Source organism: Colobus angolensis, unplaced genomic scaffold (assembly GCF_000951035.1).
Source record: "Colobus angolensis palliatus isolate OR3802 unplaced genomic scaffold, Cang.pa_1.0 Scaffold122, whole genome shotgun sequence".
Lineage (NCBI taxonomy): Eukaryota > Metazoa > Chordata > Mammalia > Primates > Cercopithecidae > Colobus > Colobus angolensis.
The window spans coordinates 5,569,320-5,594,550 of record NW_012113364.1 but is presented as its reverse complement, the minus strand read 5'-3'; the positions used below and the strand labels follow the sequence as shown (position 1 = coordinate 5,594,550).

General features: G+C 47.3%; 1 protein-coding gene across 2 annotated transcripts in view; it reads left to right on the top strand.

Moving 5' to 3' along the window:
* CALN1 (calneuron 1) overlaps positions 1–25,231 on the top strand; it is a 683,678-nt gene that overhangs the window by 29,185 nt on the left and 629,262 nt on the right. Inside the window, exons 1-2 of one of the 2 annotated variants that reach the window (XM_011932139.1) lie at positions 8,500–8,824; positions 17,518–17,709. The exons of the other annotated variant lie outside the window; for it this stretch is intronic. Of the exons in view, the coding sequence (XP_011787529.1) occupies positions 17,591–17,709 (119 nt within the window). The 5' untranslated portion in view covers positions 8,500–8,824; positions 17,518–17,590. Of the gene's footprint in view, positions 1–8,499; positions 8,825–17,517; positions 17,710–25,231 lie in introns of those variants that run through there. 2 annotated transcript variants of the gene reach the window in all.

The following is a 25,231-nucleotide window of genomic DNA, read 5'->3' as shown; positions in this document are numbered from 1 at the left end:
CCTGTAGTCCCAGCTACTCAGGAGGCTGAGTCAGGAGAATGGCGTGAACCTGGGAGGTGGAGCTTGCAGTGAGTCAAGATCTTGCTACTGTGCTCCAGCCTGGGTGACAGAGCGAGACTCAGTCTCAAAAACAAACAAACAAACAAAACTCAGATGCATCCAGATCAGCCTGGAGCAGGCCTGGTAAACCCATCTTCTGTAGAGGCACTGTTGCCTTTGGGGGAATTTTTTAAAAAGGTGATTTCTCACGACCTGAACCAGGTGCCCAGGTGAATGCCAGCTCCTCTCCCTCCCTGTGTAGCCCTGTTTCCCTCCTTAAGGGGAGCCCTGGATTCAGATTTCACTCTGAAGTGAGTGAAGCTTCCCAGCCAGCATCTACTCAGCAAAATCTGCACCTGGTTGGGGTTGCAAGAGGCAGTATTGCCTGTGGGGTTTAGAGCCAGGCCATGTAGTTATTTCATGCTAGGATCCAGCCAAGGCAAGGTGGACCGTATTAGATCGTGCCTCAATATTACCAGTATGGCTACTTCTGTTTTTCTTTTCCCAAATTTCTTTCTAGTCATGTCACAACCCAAGGGTGAGTGTTAGGGTGGGAGTTAGGGTTAGGGTTAAAGTGAGCGCCTAACCTGCATACCCACTTTGGGAATGCTGGAAATGAAGGCAGATCCCTGGGATTGAAACGAGATTGTTCTCTTGACCTTGACCTCCTCCATGGGCAGGAACTGGAGTGGCTCATTTCACTCAGCCTGCAGACTCTGGATGGCTAAGTGTTAACAACTCCATGAAGGGTCAGGGTGACAGCCTTCTGCACCTGTGCTTTTTGACATCCGGCTTCTTGTTCAGTGTCCAGGAAGAATCAGGTCATGTGAACTGTTTGAAAGCGGATGAATGCAGAAGACTTTATCGAGCAGTGGAAGTGGCTCTTGGTGGAGGGGCAGCTGGAAAGGGGATGGTATGGGGAGCCGGTGATCTTTTCCCTGAAGCTCAGCCATATCTGGCTGGGCTCCCCTCCAAAACCACATGTCTGAAGTTAGCTACGTGTACCTGCATCTCTGATGCTCAGTTGCTGCTTCTCTGCTCACTGCTCAGCCACTTGTATCCTTGCTGGTCAGCCACTTGTGTTGCTCTTTTTCTTTTTATGGGCACAGAATAGGGGCATGGCAGGCCAGTAAGGCAATCATTTGGGCAGGAAAATTGGGCCAGTTGTTTCAACTTAGGGCCGAGGTTCCAGGCTCGAGGGTAGGGTTTCGCCGGGAGCCCAGCTGTTCTGTATCAGGATGACTCTAACACCAGCTGGGGAAAGTGGGGTTTCTGGGACACCAATATTCATGCAGTCAAAGCCAAGAAGGGCAAACTAGTGCCTCTCAAACTCAGCCTTAGAGGATTACCTGAGCTGATCCAGACATGAATCCTGAGGAAAATACGGCAGCCAAATGCCCTGCCCCAAGATTCCATGGGTTACCAAAGAAGGAAGATCTGAGGAATCTTCCTTCCCAAGGAAGGACAAGGGAATGACTGCCAATGGATATGAGGTTCCTTTTGGGAATGATGAAAATGGTCTAAAATGGGCTGTGGTGATCACAATCCATTTTAGACCATTTGCACAATTATCGTGTGCATCATGGAATTTTGAAGCAGTAGGGTGAGAACTGTGATGCTCTGAGCAGTGGCAGGGCATCGTCAGCATGGCATTCATGTGTTGTTGTCCAGCTCAACTTTGCACCCACTGGGATGGGCATCCATCTTCTTGGCTGCTTGGTGTTTCTGGGGATCTACTTCTAGGCTTTTCAATGGGTAGAGGTCTGCCAAACTAAAAAACAAAGTGATTACTTGGAGTCTTGCTTTGTCACCCAGGCTGGAGTGCAGTGGCATGATCATAGTTCACTGCAGCCTCGACCTCCTGGGCTCAAGCAATCCTCCCGCTGCAGCTTCCCAAGTAGCTGGGATAACAGGCATGCACCGCCATGCCTGGCTAACTTTTTAAAATATTGTTTTGTGGAGACAGGGTCTCTCCATGTTTCCCAGGCTGGCCTCAAACTCCTGGCCTCAAGCAATCTTCCCAGCTTGCCCTCCCAAGGGCAGGGGTTATAGGTGTAAGCCACATCACCCAGTGACATAAGACCTTGAACTACAGGGAGACCCATCCAGGCGGGGCTGAGCAAAGGACTGAGAATGTCTGTGGAAAGCTCTGGTAAACTCCAGGAGCCCTATGTGAGCTGGAGGGGAAGCTACAGAGGACGACTGTCTGCAAGTGGTGAATATATGGCTGAGGTGCTGCCGATAATGTGGTAAATCTGGGGACTACTGTCTTCCAGAGTCCTGGAGGGTGCAGTGCGACAGTCACCCTGGGCAGAGCCCCTTCCCAAACCCAAAGGAAAATAATTTGTTCTGCCAAAAATACACCTGCACTTGTATGCTCATTGCAGCATTATTCACAAGAGCAAAGACATGGAATCAATGTAGGTGCCCATCAGTGGTGGATTGGATAAAGAAAATGTGGTCCATATACACCATGGAATACTACACAGTCATCAAAAAGAATGAGATCATGTCCTTTGCAACAACATAGATGCAGCTGGAGGCCATTATCCTAAGTGGATTGATGCAGGAACAGAAAACCAAATACTGCATGTTCTCACTTATAAGTGGGAGAGAAACACTGGGTACATGTGAACATAAAGGTGGGAACTACAGAGACTGGGGCTACTGGAGAGGGAAGAGAGGAAGGGGGGTAAAGGTTGAAACTCTACCTATTGGTACTACGCTTGCTACCTGGGTGACTGGAATGTTTTTACCCCAAACCTCAGCATCACACAATATATCCATTTAACCAACTGGCACATGTACCTTCTGAATCTAAATTAAAGTTGGCAATTTAAAAACCCTTAAAACAAATAAACAAACAAACAGAGGAACAGGGAAGAACAGCTCAGCAGAGGGAGGAGCTCCAGGTGAAACTTAGAGACCCAGTGATTCCCTGTGTGGGGCTCAAAACACAAGGTCCCTGTGATCGTGTTTAAGGCCAGGGTGTCCCAGGGCAGCGTGGATTACCTCGAACCCACTGAGGAGGCTCCTACAACCATGACTAATGAACATCAAGAGCTAATGGACTCCTCTTCTTTCTCAAAGCCTCTGCCAACTCTGCCGCCAAGAATTATAAGCATTTAGAAAATAATTATACATCTGGACAAATCAGTTTCAGTCTATTGGATTGAATATAATCATATTAAAATATAATGAATACATTCAAACACACAATGCATGATTAAATAGTCACCTTAGGAACCAGTGCCGGTGAAGCATGCTGGCTGGTAACCAAGAACTATGTGGCAAGACCCCACAGCAGCCGGGACAGAAGTAGAAAGCCACTCCAGGCTTGCAATTGATTTCTTTGTCACCTTTGGTTTAGGTTCTAATTTACTTCCTCCCACCCTGGTTCAGGCGAATCCACACAAACTGGTTGTGGTTCTTTCAACCTGATTTTGTTGGCTGGTGCTAATCTTTGTGTCATTTGGGATGCAAAGGCGGAGTGGGGGAGGCAGGATGTTTTTGATGGGCTGATGGCCAGAGACTGCAATCTTCTGAGCAATCAGGGGTCTGCCTAGGGTCTCTGCCAATCCCATTGCACGGGGCATCTCACTCATGTCCTCCCTCGGGAGGCGAGGACACCAAACAGCAGTGGTGCTTCTAAATCCTTGTTGTCTTATTATCCTTGGCTTCCGGATCACAGCTGGGACCGCCCTCTGACGGCACTCATTGAGCATATCTCCAGGTTTCTGGGCCTGGATGAAACTCAGGCTCTACGGGAATCCCAGGGAAGCTGAGCCTCCATCTGGCAGCTGACCTGGAGACCTGAAGCATGCCTTGGCTAAGCATGCCTTTCCCCACTGACTTGCCCTGGACCAAATACTTGGTCTCAGCTCTGTGGCCTCTTTGTGCCCTGCACTTCTCTGCCCCCTGGCCCAGCCCAGCCCAGCCCAGCCCAGTTCAATCAGCTGACAGATGCTGACACTGATGCAGGAGAGGTGGGTCCCCAAAATGGGGTGATGCCCGGGAAGGTTCTTTTTGCTGTTTGTTTTTTTTTGAGATGGAGTCTCACTTTGCCGCCCAGGCTGGAATGCAGTGATGTGATCTTGGCTCATTGCAACCTCCGCTTCCCGGGTTCAAGTGATTCTCTTGCCTCAGCCTCTTGAGTAGCGGGGACTATAGGCACATACCACCATGCTCAGCTAAGTTTTGTATTTTTAGTAGGGACAGGGTTTCACCATGTTGGCTAGGCTGGTCTTGAACTCCTGACCTCAGGTGATCCACCTGCCTCAGCCTCGCAAAGTGCTGGGATTACAGGCGTGAGCCACCGTGCCCAGCTGGGTTCTTGGCTTCACTCAGGAAACAATTCCAGGGTGAGCCAGTGGCAGAAGAAAACAGCTTTATTGAGGCAGCAGCGTTACAGCTCTGTGACTACTCCTGCAGAGCAGGGCTACCTCGTAGGCAGTGTGTGGAGAGCAGCAGCTCAGGGACAGTGCTGCAGTCATATTTATACTCACTTCTAATTATATGAAAATTAAGGGGAAGGCTATTCAGAAATTTTTAGAAGAGGGGTGGTAACTTCTGGGTGTTGCCATGGCAATGGTAAACTGTCATGGCACTGGGTGGCGTGTCTTATGGAGAGGTGCTTCCAGTCCTTCTTTCCTGTTTTAGCCAGTCTTCAGTCTGGTCTAGAGTCAAGTCCTGCCTCCTACCTCAACATCACAGGTGGAGACTGGAAAATGTCAAGGGTAGGGCAAAGGGAACAGTACAAGCCTTGGTGGTCAGCTTCAGAAGCAGACCCGCAACCTCAAAGGAAATGGAGGCCAGGCTGGGGCTGTTTGTTTTTGTGCTGCCTCTAGATGTGGGATCCTGGCCCCTGGGAACAGATCAGACTCAGGCACCTGGGTGGGCACTGGCCAAGAGAAGCCCTAGGTGAAGGAGCCTGGTGGTACCTGCCAGCGGAGTCACTGTCCAATAGGGCGGTTCTATGCCCCCCGCACGCCCCGTACCCTCACAGGCCTCTGCCCACTGCCTGGGACCCTGCTGTCTTAGTCACCACTCAGGCTTCCAGCATTTTCCCAGGAGGACTGACTAAACTGAGATCGTGAATTGGTGGCTCGCAGGCCCAGTTCAGCCCACAAACAGGTTTGTTGTTGTTTCTTCTTGTTTACTTGTGTCTTTGTTATGGTTTTCTCCCAAAGTGTTTTGAAACTTTGAAGTCGTTGCCAGCATTTGAAAAATCAGCTGATTTATTAACAATCTGGATTTCCAGCTCCTCTTTAAATCATGACATCTGGCAATGCCGGGCCATACTCACTCATAGCAACAATGGATGGGTGATGAGTTGTGGCTACTGCTTTGCACAAAGGGAGCCATTTCCTCGTGGTCTTTGCCTCTTGGCATGACTGCCGGCCCCTGTAGGCATTTGAGCTGGACTTCCCTGTTTTATAAGAAGGAAAAAACACAGGTGCATCTGGAGTGGATGACACAATAGTATGAATTAGATCCTGGTGCTCCCACAGGGAGAAAGATCTAGGTACTTTGTAGTAGTCTGCTCAGGCTGCCATAACAAAATACCGTAGACTGGTGGGTGGGGAGCTTAAACTATAGCTTAACAGCTATTATTTTCTCACAGCTCTGGAGGCTGGAAGTCCAAGATCAAAGTGCCAGCATGGTCAGGTTCTAGGGAGGACTCCTTTCCTGGCTTGCAGACAGCTGCCTTCTTGCTGTGTCCTCACATGGCAGAGATAGAGATCCCTCTCTTCTTCTTCTTATAAAGCCACGTCCAATTGGATTAGGGTCTCACCCTTAAAACCTCATTTAAAATGACCTCCCCTAACCCCTATCTTCAGCTATAGTCACATTGTGTTTGAGGGCTTCAATGTAGAGATTTGGATGAGGGATACAATTCACTCCATAGCATATCTGGAATTCAAGATGTATACTTGGGGGCTGGGAAGGGAAATTAAATGACCAATGGCAGTCTCGGGTCATCCAAGCATGTCACAAAAATGGAAAGAAACCATTGCCATGAAATGGATCAACTTGGCAACAGAGACGGGTACACAGCTCATGTTCCCCCGTCTACAGATACTGCTTGTCAGTCGTCCTGGGAGAAATACAGCTTATGGCAAATTCAGGACATCTTTCCTTCAAATATTTGCTTGAATTATCCAGATTGGGGGTCAACACTGGACTTCCAATCTCTACCGTTCTGTAACGTCTCTGGGAAGTTCTGTGCCGCCATGCTGGTGTTAGGGTGGAGTGGGGAGTGAGTTCAGGGAGGCTGGCGTGAGGGTCTTGCCACCACCCATTCCAGGAGCCCCTGGTCTGGCATCAAGAAGGCCTCTGGCCTGCAAGAGAAGCCATGTGACCCTAGGAAGCCACTCAGCCTCTCTGTCTCACTCCACCCAATTGTGAACCAGGGGTTGATGAGGTCAGTCTCTTTTGTAGGTCACTCTTCATGTGAGTAGATAATTTTGAGCCCTGGTTAAGGACACTGCACTGTAGTGGGTGCACGGAATGAAGGATTTGGCCCCAGGACTCAGGGAGGCCCATGGGCCTCTGGCTCTACCATGGGTCTCCTGAGCTTCCCGCCAAACTCCAGGATCCTGGATCTTCCCACAGCCTGCCTCCAATGAGTGAATCTGCCTCATACTCACTGCTCCTGCTTGGCGAGGGTGATGGGAAGATATGGTATTAGTAGGTAATTAAGTTATTAGCTGCCAAAGCTTAATTGCTCTCAGGAGTATTTTAACTGTAGCAGGGGACTCAAAAACAGAAAGCCTTGGAGACAGCAGACATCATAGAAACAGAAGGAAGGGGGAGTATATGTGAGGGTGCGTGTGTGAGAGTGCGGTGTGTGTGTATGTAAGAGTGTATGTGTATGCATGTATGTGTGTATATATGTGTGAGTGTGTGTGATGTGTGTGAATGTGTGTGCATGTTTGTGTGTGTGTATGTGCCATGCACATGAATGCATAAGTGGGAATGTTTGTGAGTGGTGTGTATGTGTGTATGTGTAGTGTGTGTGTTTGTTACGTGTATGAGTGTGTGCATATGTGCTGTGCATGTGAGTGTGCATAAGTGTAAGTGTATATGTGTATCTGTAGTGTGAGTGTGAATGTATATGTGTATGAGTGTGTGTGCATGTTTATGCACTGTGTGTGTGACTATGCATAACTGTGAGTCTGTATATGTATGTGTAGTAAGTGTGAGTGTATATGTGTATGAGTGTGTGCATATTTTACTGTGTATATGTGTGTGTGAGTGTGGTGTGCAAGAGTGCATGCAAGAGCTTGTGAGTGTGCATATGTGTGTGTTTATGAGTGTATCTGTGTGTGTGTATGTGTGAGTTTGTGTGTTTATGTGAGCATGCGTGGTGTGAGTATGCACATGTGTGTGTCCATGTGTGCTATGAGAGTCTATGTGACTGTACATGTGTGTAAGAATGTGCATGTGTGGTGTGCATGTATGAGTGTGTATGTTCGTGGGTGTGTGTAGATGAGTGTATGTGAGTGTATGTGTGGATGTGAGTGTATGATAGTGTGTGTATGAATGTGTGTGTACATGTGGTGTGTGTGTGCGTAAGTGTGAGTGTGTGAGGTGTGTGTGAATGTATGTGTGTATGTATGGTGTGTGTGAGTGTATATGTATGTATGAGTGTGTGAGTGTGTGTGAATGGGTGGGCACAAGCATCAGTGTGTATGTATGAGTGTATGTGTAAGTGTGTAAGTGAGCATACGTGTAAGAGTGTGTGTGTGCGCATGTGTCTAACAGGACCTGCCTCTGTGATCTCTGCCAGGGCGCCCATCAGTGCAAACTGCCGGGGTGAGCCCAGGTCTGAAGGTGGCCACCAGCCACTGGCCTACTCCAGGTGGGTTTAGAGTGAGCCAGCACAGCCATCAGAGAACCTTCTCAGAGCTAGACCAGCTGCCCCAGGAGAAAGATGGTGATCCTAAATATTATCCTACCAGGAAAGTCAGGCCTGGGGCTGTGGCCTCCATGGTTGGGGTGCTTCCTTTTGGTGGTGGGAGATGGATTCTCCAGGGAGAGCTGGGCCACCAGATCTTTCTCTGTCCTGTGGCTTGACTGCTTCTAGGAACTTCCTGGGCTGAAGACAAGGGACTTTGACAAGGGCTTGATTTGGAATATGGGGAATTTTTATTGTTCCAGTTTGTTTTTCCCAAAGCAGGTTTACGGGGGCAGGATGAGGGGACAAGAGCTGGGGCTGCTCCTCTGGCAGCTGCTCCTGAGTGTGAGGGGCGAAGCCAGCTGGGCTTCTGGGTCAGTGGGGACTTGGAGAACTTTTCAGTCTAGCTAGAGGATTGTAAATGCACCAGCTGGTGCTCTGTGTCTAGCTAGAGGATTGTAAATGCACCAATCAGTGCTCTGTGTCTAGCTAGAGGATAGTAAATGCACCAATCAGCACTCTGTAAAATGGACCAATCAGCAGGACATGGGCGGGGCCAAATAAGGGAATAAAAGCTGACGACCCGCCCCCACACAGGGGCAACTCACCAGGGAATCCTTCTACTGTGTGAGTGTGTTGTTCTTTCACGCTTCACAATAAATCTTACTGCTGCTCACTCTTTGGGTCCGCTCCACTTTTAACACTCACCGTGAGGGTCTGCGGCTTAGTTCTTGAAGTCAGCAAGACCACGAACCCACCAGGAGGAACAAACAACTCCAGACGGGCCACCTTTAAGAGCTGTAACACTCACTGCAAGGTCCATGGTTTTATTCTTGAAGTCAGCGAGACCAAGAACCCACCAGAAAGAATAAATTCCACGCACAGGTGGGCACAGAAACTAAAGGTGGGCTCAGCTGTGTGCAGGTGATGGCTGGGTCGCAGCTGGGCCAGGCTGGGAGCCATCTGGGTACTTTCACAGTGTGGAGACAAGCTCCAGATTATGGTGGTGTTCTAATCTATGATTTTTTCTTTATCGGTTTATGATTCCTCTCTAAAAGAGAATTGCTTCATCAACTATTTGGTTATCCTGTAATATAATCTGTATAGAAAAGGCAGGACAGTTGTTTGGTTCTTTTCTTATTACTTTTAAAAGAGTAATTACTTTAATGCCTTAGCAATTACATTCATGTCAATTTTCAGGATGATGAGTTGTACCATATTTGGTTACTGCATATGCCTTCCGGTTGGTTTCTCTGTCATTTGGCATCATTGAGAGCTTATCCACTTTAGGCCTGACAAGACTTTTCGTATTTCCTCCCATGGAACTGGTTACTTAGCTGGAAATGGTATTTAGAGACTACAATTTGGGTGCTCATTGCCTGAGTTTTATTACCTTGACGTCTTTTCAGTGACAAAACTGACATGTCCATATTTTTTTAAAGACAAAAATAAATTATGAGTTCACACTGATATTTTTATTCAGACTAGATTTCAGAGTTTTTACTTAACCTTAAAATTGTTATATTTACAGCTCTTTTCTCTAACATGGAAAATCTTGATTCCTAATGATGTTACATGAATCTCTTATGTATGATTTCTTTGTGGTTCTTTGTGTCCTGAGACTGTGTCTCAGTTGGAAAGCTCAGTCAAAATACTATGTTTTCAAGTAACTTGAAAAAAACGATTTTCTCTGTAGTTAAGCCATTAACTTGAAATACAGTTGTGTTTGTGTGTTCCAGTTCATTTTCTATTTTAAGGAATTGCTTTGCTTTTTCTTTTTGATACAATTTTGTTCAAATCTGTAAAACTTTTGATTTATTTATGTTTGCTATTATAAATAGGCTCTGCTCATACGTTATCTTCTAACTCAGTATTGCTTCTACACATCTCCTATTAAGTTCTGTATGCTGGTCTTATATTCTAATGCTTTACTAAATTCACCTATTATTTGTAATAGTTTTTTTCATGAATTCTTTTGGATTTTCCAGACATATAATCATATCACCTTCAAATAACTTTATTTCTTTTCCCATCTTATGCCTCTAATTGCTTGTCTAATCATGTTGGTTAATGCCTACAATACAGTGTTAATAGTAGCAGAGATAGTGAACATCCTTGTATTTTTTCTGATTTTGGCAATAAAGTTTCTAGTGCTTCCTGGAAAGTAGGGTGCTGGCTTGTGAGCTGATGTGGAGGTGTATGTATTTATGTTCAGGAAATATATATAGTTCCCTATTTTATTCTGATTTCCAGTGTTAATTTTATTGTTGTGAGCCATTCATAGGTCTTGGTTTTCATTTTGAAGAACCAGGGTTTAGGATGTTTTGCTTATGTCAGTCTAAGCCAGGACCGAAGGGACGTTAGGGCTCCTGAGAAGTCTCACCTGCAGTAGAATTGTACGGAGGTACAATTCTAATTTCAAAGTACAAAGCTAATTTCAGTTTTCAGATGTCGGCTTAGAATTTTGGCTTTGACTGTGTATGTATTTTATTTTCATGATGATATCTAATTGGTTTTGGATAGAGATAGGGAGAAAACAAGTTTTCATTTTATATCATATAGAAGGATTTCGCTTTTGCATCTTTCAAGGAATTCCATGGACATTTTCTACATCCTACATCAGCAGTTTTAGATTTCTTTTTTGTACTTTTGAATACTTCTTAGTATTAAGGTATTCAAAATGATGGCCAACAATCACGTCTGCAGAGTCAGTAAACACAAGTGCAATGATGAGACTTCATTGCTCATAAGCAGTTGAGTAGATGTGACAACCTGTCTTACATATTTAAGAGCTCCAGGCTCTCATGTTCCAGCAAATGCAGGGCTTAGCTTTGGGGCAGGCTGGAGCTCACACTCTGCCCCCATTCTCTTTTTTGTCAGCAACTCATACCTCATTACACACCATACGGCATGACCTGCACCATGCAACATTTTGTCCAAAAGGTATCTTCAAAAAAGAATTATGTTCATTTATAACAAAAATAAATTCTTCTTGTGGGTTAAATGTGGTGCGTCTTTGCAGGGTTTTAGAGGAAAGGACCACGGGCAAAACCATTATCAAGCATTGAAAAAATTATGATTATAATGTGGCCCTCAACAATCGTAAAATCTAGCAGAGACCGCAAGATGCAAAAGACTCTTAACTTGATGCCCAACGTGGTTAAAAGGGAGGGAACATTCCTTGGTGATTTTTTGAACTGGGTCTTCGAGTAACAGCCTGGGAACCACTGTTCCATGGGGCTCCCAGAGACTAAATAAAATCATTTAACCCATGCTTATGAATTATTTATGCCCATAAACAATGCAGGCTCATCCTCCTCCATTCACAAACATTAGATTTTCGGCTCAATCTTGCTCCCAGTGATTGGAATTTTAGACACTTCAAAAGGGATCAAATCCATGAAAGACTTTGGTGTGCTGAGTCTGCTTGTAACCCATGTACCAGTTTGGTTGCTGAAGGCCACAGAGGCTGAAATATGCCTCCCTTCCTCAGAGGCTGGCACAGAGATTGATTTAAGAGTATACCCTGTGCCAGCCTCTGAGGAAGGGAGGTATATGGATACAGTCTGAGTGGAGTGGCCAACCTCATCATTTCAGCCTCTGTGGCCTTCAGCCACCAATCTGGTGCATGGGTTACAAGCACAGAGATCCATTTAAGAGTATACCGGGCTGGGTGCGGCAGCTCATGCCTGTAATCCCAGCACTTTGGGAGGCCGAGGCGGGTAGATCATGAGGTCAGGAGTTAGAGACCAGCCTGGCCAAGATGGTGAAACCCTGTCTCTACTAAAAATACAAAAATTAGCCGGGAGCGGTGGCGGGCGCCTGTAATCCCAGTTACTTGGGAGGCTGAGTCAGGAGAATTGATTGAACCTGGGAGGTGGAGGTTGCAGTGAGCTGAGATTGTGCCACTACACTCTAGTTCGGGCCACAGAGCAAGACTTCATTCCACCGCCGTCCCCCAGCCCCCGCCCCAAAAAAGTATACTTGGGCCTAAGTGTGGTGGCTCACACCTGCAATCCCAGCACTCTGGGAGGCTGAGGTGGGTAGACTGCTTGAGCCCAGGAGTTTGAGACCAACCTGGGAAACATGGTGAAACTGCGTCTCTACAAAAAATACAAAAATTAGCTAGGAGTGATGGTGCCCACCTGTAGTCCCAGCTACTCAGGGGGCTGGGGGTGGGAGGATAACTTGAGCCTGGGAGGTTGAGGCTGCAGAAAGCTATGATTGAACCATTGCACTCTGCACTCCAGCCTGGGCAACAGAGCAAGACTGTCTCAAAAAAAAAAAAAAAAAAAGGAAAAGAAAATAATTGGTGGTAATTTGAATGCCTTTTCATGACCACTATGCAATCTTTGCATGTAACAAAACTGCACTTGTATCCCATAAATTTATACAAAAAATTATTTATCCATGATGGCCAGGGCCTTGTTGGTTTTGTCACCAACATCACCAATGTATTCCAGTTACACTCTCTGATCTTCACATCTCTCTGATCTTCACATCACTATCTTCACAAAGATAGAAGTCTTTGTCTTTATTATCTGTGTGTGTGTGTTTTAATTTTTTTCTGAGACTGAGTCTCACTCTGTTGCCCGGGCTGGAGTGCAGTGGCGTGATCTTGGCCCGCTGCAACCTTCACCTCCCGGGTTCAAGTGATTCTCTCTCGTGCCTTACCCTCCTGAGTAGCTGGGGACTACAAGCGTGAGCCACCACACACTGCTAATTTTTGTTTTTGTTTATTTTTAATAGACATGGAGTTTCACCATGTTGGCTAGTCTGGGCTCAAACTCCTGACCTTGGATGATCCACCCCTCTTGGCCCCCCAAAATGCTGGGATTATAGATGTGAAGCGCCATGCCAGGCCTACAGTTTGTTTTTAAGGTCAATATGGAACCAAAGGGAATTAACATTGATTAAATGTGTGTTCAATACATGTTTATTGAACACCAATTATTTTAAGGATGCCCCTGCCTGGGCCTAAATGCCACACAGTGCACATCTGCACACCTAGTGCCTCAGAAGGGGAGAATCAAAGTCTGCCTTCTTGGATACCCTCAGGAACAAACCGATCCTTCAGACTGAAGGAGCAGGGACAGTCTTCTCCTGTTCCGTGTGTTTGTGTCTGAGTTCCCAGCTTGACTCCGAGCTCTGTGAGGCTGCATCTGTGGTGGATTCACTTCTGCATGTCCCACCTCCATCCCGCTGTGTATCCAGTCCAGCGCCCATCTGAGCAGAGAAGGAGCTCAGTCACTATTAGTGCAAAAAGAAAAAAATGGAGAATGATAGTGTATTAGTCTGTTGCTTACTGCACTGCTATAAAGAAATCCCTGAGACTGGGTAACTTACAAAGAAAAGGGGTTTAATGGGCTCACAGTTCCGCAGGCTATACAGCAAGCATGGCTGGGGAGGCCTCAGGAAACTTACAGTTACGGTGGAAGGCCAAGGGGAAACAGGTATGTCTTCACGTGGCCAGAGCAGGAGGAAATGAGAGGAGGGAAGCACCTCACACTTTTTAACAACCAGATCTCATGAGAACTCTATCACAAGAACAGCATGAAAGTGGGAAACATTCACCCCGGTAATCCAGTCACCTCTTACCAGGCCCCACCTCCAACATTGGGGATTACCATTTGACATGAGATTTGAGTGGGGACACAAATCCAAACCATATCAGGTAGCTAGCATATGTAGCACCTGCTTTGTGCCTAACACTTTACAATAACTTTAAAAGGTAGGTGTTATTATCAGGTTCATTTTGCAGGTCAGGAAACTGAAGCCCAGAGAGGTTAAGTCACGTGCCCAAGGTCACACAGCCCGTAAGTGGCACAGCCAGGATTTGGACTGCATGGTCTAATTTGATTAGCGATGTTCTTAACAACATCACTCCACCATTCTCTGCATATCATGGGTTGGTAAAAGTGACGCAGGTGATGGAGCACTCAAAGGGTAGACCCAGGGTTGCATCACTTTTTGGGTGGATAAGAGTGCCTCCTACTGGTCTGAGCCCTAAAAGAGTGGCCAGTGTTCCAGGGACATTTTCAGTGCTAAAGGAAGTGAGCAGGTCACCTATTGGAACGAAAAGCTGACAAGGGGCTGGTGGCTCATGTCTGTAATCCCAGCACTTTGGGAGGCTGAGGCAGGTGGATCACTTGAGGTCAGAAGTTCGAGACCAGTCTGGCCAACATGGCGAAACCCGTCTCTACTGAAAATACAAAAATTAGCCAGGTCTGGTGGTGTGCACCTGTAATCCCAGTTACTCGGGAGGCTGAGGTGGAGAACAGCTTGAACCTGGGAGGCAGAGGCTGCAGTGAGCAGAGCAGGGATCACACCACTGCACTCCAGCCTGGGAGACAGAACAAGACTCTGTCTCAAAAAAAAAAAAAGCTGATAAGGACCCTCATGTGGGTCTAGGAATTAGCCCAAAGTGCTAACTTCAAGACTGAGGCTCAAAAATCCAGCTCCTCCCAGCTGACCTTTCAGATGGTGATTGTAAAGGCAATTAGCAAATGGACTTTAGAGGACAAATTCTGGAAATTAATTGTCCTTAGGAATCGCATCAGGAAATGAGGTAGCCAGTTAATTTGGGGACAAGGAAGCTCATTGGGAAATGCACCTTGGGTCCCAAGATGCATAAGGCTGTGAGGACTCAGGAGGTGCCTGTGTCTTGGAGAAGCTTCCAGTTAAATGGAAAGATGGAGGTCTGTCTTCTCTGCAGATGCCAACATGGGGTGCTTCATTAGTTGGCCAAGGGTAGGGTGGTCAGTCCGGCTTGTGCAGGGCAGTTTGGCTTCCCCCGTTGTTATGCCAGCAGGCAGCTGTGACTGGGAGAGGGGAATTCTGGAGAGATGGCTTCTGACTGCAGGAGCCAGCTCCATTTTGGGTCCCCTGGCTTTGTGTTTTTCTGGCACATCCCGAGTGACGCAGTAAGGGCACCAGAGGCCAGCTGAGCAGCAGGAGCGATTGTTCCTTACAGGGAGCTGCCACCTTCAGTGCCGTGCGCCTGTTGAGCTGTGGGCAGGTTCCAAGTCATTAAATGTATTGGGCTCAGAAGCCTGGCGACCATCAGCTTGGAACATCCTTGCAGAGAGCTCCTGGCGTTCTCATCTGGGTGCCCTGCTCTGATGTCCACACTGCCTTTGGGGGGACCTGACAAGAGAAGGGACTCAACGTATTCAGAAGTTTTTGCATATGGGGAGCTAATTGCTGCTTTTTGAAATATGCATTTACCACCAATCACAACTTCCATGGTGCTGGGACTGCCATGGCAACTAAAAGCATATCTGAAAATAAAATGTCATTTTTTTTTGTTTTTTTTGCGTTTCTACTGTAATGACACACTTGTTTCTCCTGTTTAACTTAACGAGCTAACTAGAGAAGTCTCCAAGAGTTTCAGCATGTGCAGCGTGTGTGGGGAAGTGGGTGTTGTAGTGTGTGTGAATATATGAGTCATAGGCATGTGTAAGTGAGCGGCGTACGGGTGCGTGCTGATGGGGACAGAGTGTGCAGCTGTGTGAAGTTGCGTGGGAGCCATGTGGGTGTGGGGGTGAGTGCTCCTGGGCATATGTCTCAGGGAACAGGCGAGTGAAGACATGCCTGTTTCCCCTTTGCCTTCTGCCATAATTGGAAGTTTCCTGAGGCCTCCCCAGCCATGCTAGGTGGGTCTAAGATCACCTCTAGGCTATGAATGTTACAAGGCTGATCTGTGAGCACGCATCTGAAGACCAGTGTGTGCATGTGTGTGTTTGAGGCCAAGTGCTGTTGCGTGGATGCATTACACATGTGCTGTTTGGTGAGACATGGCTTCTTGCTTTGAGACACTTACTCTCTTTAAGGTATCTTTGAGATCCCAGCCCTTGGGAAGTTCCAGCCCAGTCACAGGACATAACACCCTTCCTGTCCTATCTCATCACTCCTGTGGGATGGAGGGCTCAACTCTATCCCACAACCTTCGGGGAACCAGAGACCTCAGAGGTCAGGGGCACCCAGACACCATCTGGTCCAGCTCTGAGCTAAGGCCATGGGGGTTTCTGGTCCACGTGGAAATTACAAAGCATCCAGTTGGTTTATGTGTCTGTCCTTCATTCATTCACCCCAGTGGCTGATGAGTTACGCACAGGGCCTTGGGATGAGCCTGTTTCATTCGAGCCAAATGAGGCTAATTTTCAGTGGGTACTGTGTGGGCAGATTTACAACAACAATCTACAACAATAATGTCCACCATCCACATACAGCTCTTCAAGCCTTCTTCCTGCTTTCTACAGTCATATTCTGAGCCTGATCTCCTAAAAGCTGACTTTGATAGGAGACCGCTTCCCAGGCATGGGCATGCACCTCTCGCCAGAATTGAGAGAGCAGAAAGAGGGCAGAGGGACTCTTCCCAGGATGCGATATTCAGGGGCCAAGCAATGAGAAATGGAGACTCATCTGTGTGTGGCTGCAAGAAGCCATTGCCTGCTGCAACGTGCAGACATCCTTATGAGCACAGCTTTCTCAGATGGGTCCCTGATGCATGGTGGCCAGGGCTTTGTTGGTTTCGTCACCAACGTCTTCCAGTTACACTCTCTGAACTTCCCATCTCTAGAGAGTCTTTGTTTGTCTTCATTACTGTTTGTTTTTAACTTCAATGGAACCAAAAAGAACTGACATTGATTAAATGTGTGTTCAATACATGTTTATTGAGCAACAGTTACTTTAAGGTTTTTCCTGCCTGGGCTTAAATGCCACACAGTGTGCATCTAGCCTGGGGTTTTTCTCAACACAGTGTTGGGAGGAGGGGATGGAGATTGTAGACAAATGACAGTAGAAGTAGGCAGAGATGAGGGGTGCCTTAACTCAACCAAGGGAGAGGGCCAGGTCAAGGACAGCTTTTCAGAAGAGGTGACACCTGAACTGAGTTGTAAGGGACAAGTAGGCAGTAACTGGATATCAGAGAGAGAGAGAGATAGAAAGAGGATGTTGCCACTTGGTGACATCAAGTAGACCTAGAGATTCCGTATGCGTGGGCTGCAAGTCTGCACTGGAGCTGGTAACGGGATGTCGTCTTGGATGCTCTTTGCTTTAAGGAAGTTAGGAGGATATTGCCCTGGGATTGTGACAGCATCACCAAGTTTGGGAGACTTGGCAAGAGTCCTTCGCCGTTACATGGTGATTTCCAGCTCAGTCCCCCATTTTGTTTCCGCGGATTTCCTGGTGTCAGCAGCAAGGAAACAAATGATGCTGGTGAGGTGCTTTGCTTCCTTGCAAGTTGCAATCACATTGGCGGCTATAGCTCTCTCCACACTGCTCATACTCCAGCAATGCCCATGGGGGTACGAATGGAAAAATACCTGTAAATATTAAGGTTGGCTCCAAAAGCCCATTACTGGCTTGTTGTGCAATACCCTCTGGTGACATTGAGGCCTTATTAATAACTAAACATCTTTCACAACTGTAATTATATTTCTTGTGCCAGGATTGTGTTTCTACCATTGTCCTGTGTAAACACGGAAGGGAGGGTGTGAATTATTTAGGCGGCCGGCTTTGAGAAAAATCATCGCCCAGCACTGTGCAGGCTGTAAGTTTCTGTCAACTCCTTTCAGAGTCTCAGTGCCTTCGCTGACGTTCCTTTGATGTGCTCCTAAATCTCTCTGAGAACATCGCCCTGGAACCCCGATGCGGCTGCCAGAGCAACCCGGAGAGGGGAAGCCCGAGAATGAGAAAAAGGGGGACGGAGGAGCCCTCGGACGGGGAAAGAAGCCGCCGAGGAGCCAGGCCCCCGACTTCCCCACCTGGCAAGTCTTCTTCCCCCAAACCCCAGGATCTAGATTGTTTGGCAGCCCTCAGGTAGGGGGTGGTGCGGGGTCCAGGAGCCTTTGCCGCTGCTGCGTGTCTAGGTTGGAGAGGAGAATCTATGAACTGGACACCTGGGAGAGCTGCCCCGGCTGGGTACAGAGATTCTATCCCTTTTCTTGAGCCTATTTGAGATGTGTGGATGGGACGAAGGGATGGGTTTGTAAACCGACTCTTGGGGAGAGACATGCTTGCTTTCAGGTGAACAATGACAAATACAACTTACAGAGTGTGGACTATGCACTAGCATAAAAATGGAAGCTTTGCATAGACAATTTCAGTCAATTCTCAAATAATTTCATAAGGATGTTGTTAGTCTCGCTTTGACAGGAGGAAAGTAACACAAACATTAGGCAGCTTGACTAAGATGACACAGCCAAAGGCAAACCTGGGATTCCTACCCAAGTCTCTCTGAATTCCACCCCCACCCATTGCTAAAAAAAAAAAAAAGAAATTATGCTCCTAACCACTAGGCTACCCTGTCTCTCTCTGGTCATTGATGCGGTCAGTTCAGGGTGAGGAGTTTTCTATGCTACCAAGCCACAGACTTCCCTGGGTTTTTGATCTTACTCTTTTTCTTTTCCTCGGAGACCCTCGGCTGTACACACTCAAGAGGAGTTGCAACTCTGGGTGTGGTTTGGTATAGAACACAGTTTTGGTCTGTGTGATGCTGGCATCAAGGAATTGGTCTATGGTGAGTCCTATAAATGGGTACATTGTGAAATTGTCTTCCTAAGGCTGTTCAGAATGGGATCTCCAGCTCTAGCCACCAGCTTTCCGTGGCGGCTAAAAGCATATATGGTGGGGGCAGTTAGTTTAGAGATAGGCTTATGGGGAAGAAAAGGAAGTGGATTTATTTATGGTGACTACAGCTCCTGGTGTTCAGCAATTTCTCCCATGAGCAGAGGGCCAGACTGTAGGACCCAGGAACAGGATGCTGCAAGACTCTGTTCAGAACCTTCTCCAACACAGCTTGACATTTGAGAAGTCAAGGGCGGGAGCTGATGAGACCCCTGGCCAAGGGAACGCTTACCAACTGGGGGAGCCACTCTCTCAGCCTCTGAGGAAGGATCTGGAATAGGACAGTGTAAAGCTGGAAATGACAAATGCTGAAGGGCAGGCTCAGAGCAAGGAAGGCTGGCTAGAGTCAGAGAACATTTTGGGATGGTCTCCCCATCTCAGCTCATCCCTTCCAGGAGAGGACCCCCACCAAAGGCAGTCGTGGTTGGACTTTCACCAGCCTAGGATAAATGAAAGGATGCTGAACACTTCCCCTGGAAAAGAGGTGGGGCATGTTGAAAAAAGGAGGTAAGAACTGAGTCAGAGAAACATTTCTATAAGTCCTAGGAGGGCTGCCTTGAGTGACAAGTACAGTTGGTGCAACGGAGGAAAGGGATATTTGCCTGCCTCTATAGATCTGAGGATATCACACAGCAAACAGAAAAGAAATCTTTTTGCTCAACACATTGTCACATTAAAAATGTTTCCCCATTTTTTCCTGCATTTTGGGAATTTGGAATTTTTTGGCCAGAGTTGTGAGCGGCATGAATTAGGCAGTTTAGTGTCACCTGTCTCTAGGGGACAGCGATGACCCAAGGAGTCAGTTTCTCCCAAGGCATGTGCTTCTCCTTTGGGGCTGAACATAAACTCCCTTTAGGGCCCGGGGCTAAGGGTCTCTACACCTCCTGGCTATTCCCATCACACATTGGCGTGCACACGTGTGCGCGCGCGCACACACACACACACAATGAACGTATTTTTTGTTTTTGTTATTCCTTCCTTGGTCATGTACCCACACATTCCCCAAAGATTTCTTTGTGTAGTGGGCTGAGAGGGAGAGAGCCAAAAAGTAGGAGATTAGGTAGGGCCAGAGGAGGGAGATCTGTGGTCAAGGTCTCGGCTCCAGGGAGCTGGACGTAGAGGGGAGTGGGAACATAGCTCATCTGGAACGCATTCTCCCATTAGGTTTAGCAGTAATGTCGTCTCTCAGAGCGCATCACCTCCTGCCCTTCAGTTCTCTGGCTGGTAACCTCCTTCAGATAAAGCACAGCTTGGGTATTGTGAGACCCTTGAGAGAAAGGAGTAAAAGAGAAGGCAATCCCCATCTACAGGTCATCTTCTCTAGGTGCACTGAAAGAAGCATGTTGACAGCTTAGCAAAAACGGGGGCACCAAGGGCCTCCTCTGACCCCAAAGCATGCTCAAAGAGCCACCACTGCTTCCTAGCTGTGGTGGCCTGAGCGGTTATGCACAGCGTGGGCAGGGCAGGTGAAGTTAGAAAGCAGAGAGGAGCCTCCTTGATGTGTCTCGTCTTCCGTCTCCAGATCACTTTCACATCTCCCAGAGCCATATTGGTTGCAAGGGACAGAAGGCCAGGAGAGTTCTCAGGAATGAAAAGGGAAACATGCTAGGGATATTTCCATGGGAGTGGGCAGAGGGTGGGTCTCATGAAATCCAAGTCCAGAGGTGCAGCTCTGGGATTACAGGTGGCCGCCACCAAACCCAGCTCATTTTTGTATTTTTAGTAGAGACGGGGTTTCACCATGTTGACCAGGCTGGTCTCAAACTCCTGACCTCAAGTGATACACCCGCTTTGGCCTCCCAAAGTGCTGGGATTAAAGGCTTGAGCCACCGTACCCGGCCTTGATTCCTTCTTAATCTCACCTCATGTAATGTAGCCTCTGCTCCCATCAGTTTACTGATCAGATTCTGGAGGGAACAAGGGCTAGAGTCAGAGCAGAAGGAACAATGTCAGGCAATGGCCAGTCCAAAATTTAGTTCATCATCAAAGACCTAGAAGGATGTAGAAAATCTGAGAAAGCTAAGTCTCTTGGGTTTCTCTGCCCATGTGAAAATGATTCCTGTCAAATAGCTACCCATTTGACAGTGATCAAATGGAGGAATCAGTGTGGTCTCAATTCCAAATCCCCTGGGAAACAAGCCCATTGCTGTCCATTCCTGATGAAATCAATAGTGCCCAAGACAAGAGGGTCAGATGTATGAATGCAGCTGCTGCCACTCTAAATGGGCGGACAGAAGATGGGGAGGGGGAGTGACTGGAGAACTGGGGTGCCTCCTCACCCCCATGTATTAGTCCATTTTGTGCTGCTATAAAGGAATACCTGAGATTGGGCAATTGATTAAAAAAGAGGTTTATTAGGCTCATGGTTCTGCAGACTGGACAAGAAGCATGGCCTAATCTGCTTCTGTTGAGGGCCTCAGGAAGGTTCCAATCATAGTGGAAGGCAAAGCGGGAGCAGGAATGTCACATGGAGAGAGAGGGAACAAGAGAGGGGCAGGCTTTTTTAAATAACCAGCTCTTGCATGAACTAATAGAGTGAGAACTCACTCATTATCACAGGGAGGGTGCCGAGGCATTCATGAGGCATTCGCCTGCATGACCCAAACCCGTCCCACTAGGCCCCGTCTCCAACACTGGGGATCACATTCCAACATGAAATTTGGAGGGGACAAATATCCAAAGTATATCATACCAGTTCCTTGAGCTATTAGATGTATTTCTTATTCTTGGAGTTAATTGATGCTCCATGAAGTGCTGGGAAGGTATTTGCTATTAAGGCTTTAAGTTGGAACTTTTCAAGAAGGTGATCCCTACAAGACCCAAAATAATGAACTGTGACTTGTGGAACAAAAGTAATAGGTTAGGCCAGGCGCAGTGGCCCACTTCTGTAATCCCAGCACTTTGGGAGGCCAAGGTGGGTGGATCATGAGGTCAAGAGATTGAGACCATCCTGGCCAACGTGGTGAAGCTCTATCTCTACTAAAAATACAAAAATTAGCTGGGCGTGGTGGTGTGTGCCTGTAGTCCCAGCTACTTGGGAGGCTAAGGCAGGAGAATCGCTTGAACCCGGGAGGCAGACATTGCAGTGAGCTGAGATCGTGCCACTGCACTCCAGCCTGGCGACAGACAGAGAGAGACTTTGTCTCAAAAAAAAAAAAAAAAAAAAAGGCAATAGGTTAGACAAAACCGGCTGGGGACTGGAGAGGTAGGACACCACCCTTCCTACAGCCAGCCTTCCTTGCAGTCCATTGCCCCTCATTTGTCAGCCTACATCACTGCAAAAGATCCTAGATTGTCCACTCATGTCTTTGCTAAGGTGTCAACATGCTTCTCTCAATGCATCTGGAGGAGGTGACCTGTAGATGGTGACCTCCTTCTCTTCTCCTTCCTCTCAAACGTCTCACAAGGGAGTGAAGCAAGGAAGCCCTGACCTTTTTTCTAGCCTGTCAAGGTGACTCCCTGGTAAGGAGGTCTGAAAGGACACTCTAGCAGGAGGAAGCAGTGGGTACCTCCCTCAAGTCACTGTATGGTCTTGAGCTCATCTTTGGCTTATAATGGAAGAGTTGGGTGTGATCAATGGTGTTTAATGTTTTTTGTTTTGTTTATAGAAACTTTTCTAAAATAAGTCATGTGGGGAATGCTAATACTCAGAAAGAGGACCCACTTTCATTGGAGCAAGGTGTGTGTGTACGTATTTGGGATAATGGGGTGTCTCCCAAGACCCCTAAGAGGAGCAGTGAAATCCTTCACTTCTTTACTTTTTGTCCAGACTTTGAGATCTGGAGCTCTTTGGACCAGGTCTAGAGCTGACTCATCCATGATGTCACCTAGAAGACAGACTCCAGGAACTAGAGTGATGCCCAGGTAGCTTCCACAAATGACAGCTAAGTAAACAACCCCACCACTATGGTGCGGCTCCAGCCCAATCCAAAGGAAGCTTTTTTATTCATATGGGGAGAAATGGATGTGCACTATTGATATATGATCTAAAAATATCTCATGTTCCAAACAAAGTGTTTTTTCATATTTTGAAATGAAAACGTGTAGACAAAGCAAGGATTTAGAATGCATGACTCATTAAATTGCTGACTCTGAAAGCAATGGAAATTCAAGGGGAACTTTTCTCTCTAGTTCTCCCTCCCACCCCTGCTCTGAATAGCTTATAAAAAAGTCTACACATAAACAAGACCTGTAAACTTCCTTGTGACGGAAGGTCACGCACCGTGAGAGGCTGAAGGAACTCAGCCTTTGTTGCCTGGATGCTGAGCTGCTCTTCCTTGCTAGATTGGAATCATCAGCTGGACTCCTCCTTGCTTGCCATCTTTACTTCTCTTCTTGCGTCTCTTCCCTGTCCCTAACAGGTGTCCGAGGACTTCCATCATGGCCCTTCTCTGGCCAATGGTCCTTCTTCCCCACAATGCTTGGCTCTTCTGGACTTCAGTGGCGCAGAACTCATCGGCCCTAAAAGGATGCATCATCCAGGAGCTGTGTCTTAGGGGAAAGTATACCTCACGTGGCATACTAGCAGGATGCAGCAGTGGATACCTTCATCAAGCTCATCCTTGGCTTATAATGGAAGGGTTAGGCATGATCAATGGTGTTTAATGTTTTTTTGTTTTGCTCATGAAAGCTTTTCTAAAATAAGTCTTATGGGGAATGCCAATACTCAGAAAGAGGACCCAGTTTGGTTGGAGCAAGGTATGTGTGTGTGTATGTATTTGGGAGAGTGGGTGCCCTCCAAGACCCCCCAGAGGAGCAGTGAGATTCTTCACTTGAAGAGGCTACTGGTAGACTTCCATACGCTTGTTCCTAACCATTGTGTAAAAATCTCTGCTTCATTGAGGAGCACATTCCCTGCCTCCCTCTCCCTCGTTGCTATCACCTGCTTTTCTTCTAGTCACCCGTTCACTCCTGGAATTCCCTAGCAGCTTATTCATTCTTATATCTACCGCAAGTTGTGATCATACCGGGGAGATGAATGAGCATGGGGATGACCAGGCAACATTCTCACCTCTTGTTGCCTCAACTTCAACTCTTGTGACCTTCTTTCCTGTTGACTTTCACTCCTATGGCCTCAACCTTGATCTCGTCATTCTCTAGAATGTGGACCCACTGGGTGGGTGCTCACACTGCAACCTGCCTCTCTGTGGCATCCTCCTTGACAGTTGTTTTCCCTTGTTATGTCTGCTCCAGTATGTGGAGTGCTCCAGGGGAAAATCCGACATGGGTTGAGTATGATGGCTTAGGCTTGTAATCCCAGCACTTTGGATGGCTGAGGCAGGAGGATTGCTTGAGCCTTGGAGCTCAAGACCAGCCTGGGCAACATGGTGAGAACCCCATCTCTGCAAAACAAAAGAAATTAACCAGGCACAGTGGTGCATGCCTGTAGTCCTGGCCACTTGGGAGGCTAAGGGGGGAGGATTGCTTGAGCCCAAGAGTTGGAGGCTGCAGTGAACTATAATCATGTCACTGAACTCTAGCCTGGGCAACACAGAAAGACCCTGTCTTACTACTCCTACTACTACTGCTACTACTACTACTAAAAGATTCTACAAGGATATGGGACACAGATAAATGATCCTATATACTTCTAATCTTCAACCTCAATGAGGTCCTCAGTATGAGTCATGGTTCTAGTGATCAGATCTCCATGATTATTTCAACCCCGACTCACTTGTCTTAAGAATGGTGTCACCTCCTCACTCACAATTGCAACAAAGACTCCAGGCAGAAACGTCTTCAACTCCCTGTCCACCCAACTGTCACCTTTTCTACATTCAGCTCTGTCTTTGCTACTCCCTGCCCATTATAGTAGAGGACGGTCCTTTCTCAAGTCCAAGGACCACCTGCCACATGTGCTGCAATATCTCTTCCCTGCCGCACTGTATTCAGGGAACTTATTCCATCAGTTATACCTCCTCCATCCTATTCACCAATGTCTTCTTTCTTCCCCCAAGAAAAATTGCATACATTGCTCTATTTCTCCACTTTTCGTTTCCTCCTTTTTTTTTTTGAGACAAAGTCTCCCTCTATCACTCAAGCTGGAGTGCAGTGGCATGATCTTGGCTCATGCAACCTCTGCCTTCCAGATCCAAGCGATTCTTCTGCCTCAGCATCCCGAGTAGCTGGGATTACAGGTGCGTGCTACCAAACCCAGCTAATGTTTGTTTTTTTAGGAGAGACAGGGTTTCACCATGTTGACCAGGCTGGTCTCGAACTCCTGACCTCAAGTGATCTGCCCGCCTCGGGCTCCCAAGTTCTAGGATTACAGGCTTAAGCCACCGTGCCCGGCCTTGATTCCTTCTTAATCTCGCCTCATGTAATGTGGCCTCTGCTCCCATCAGCTTACTGATCAGATTCTAGAGGGAACAAGAGGTAGTGTCAGAGCAGAAGGAGCGATGCCAAGCAATGGCCAGTTCAAAATTTAGCTCAGCATCAAAATGTATCTGGTGAGCTAAAAAAAATATATGTATGTACACTTGGGAAAGGACTGTCCTTTCAATATATATACATTTGGAGGCCCTACCTCCTAAATCAGAAACTTTGCAGGAAGCACCTGGAATTCTGATCACTGGGCTCCTTCCCTGACATCCCTGCCAGGGTCTCGGAAGTCCCCAGGGCGAGGATTTTTGTCACCCTGCTGTCAGCTCAAGCATGCTTTGC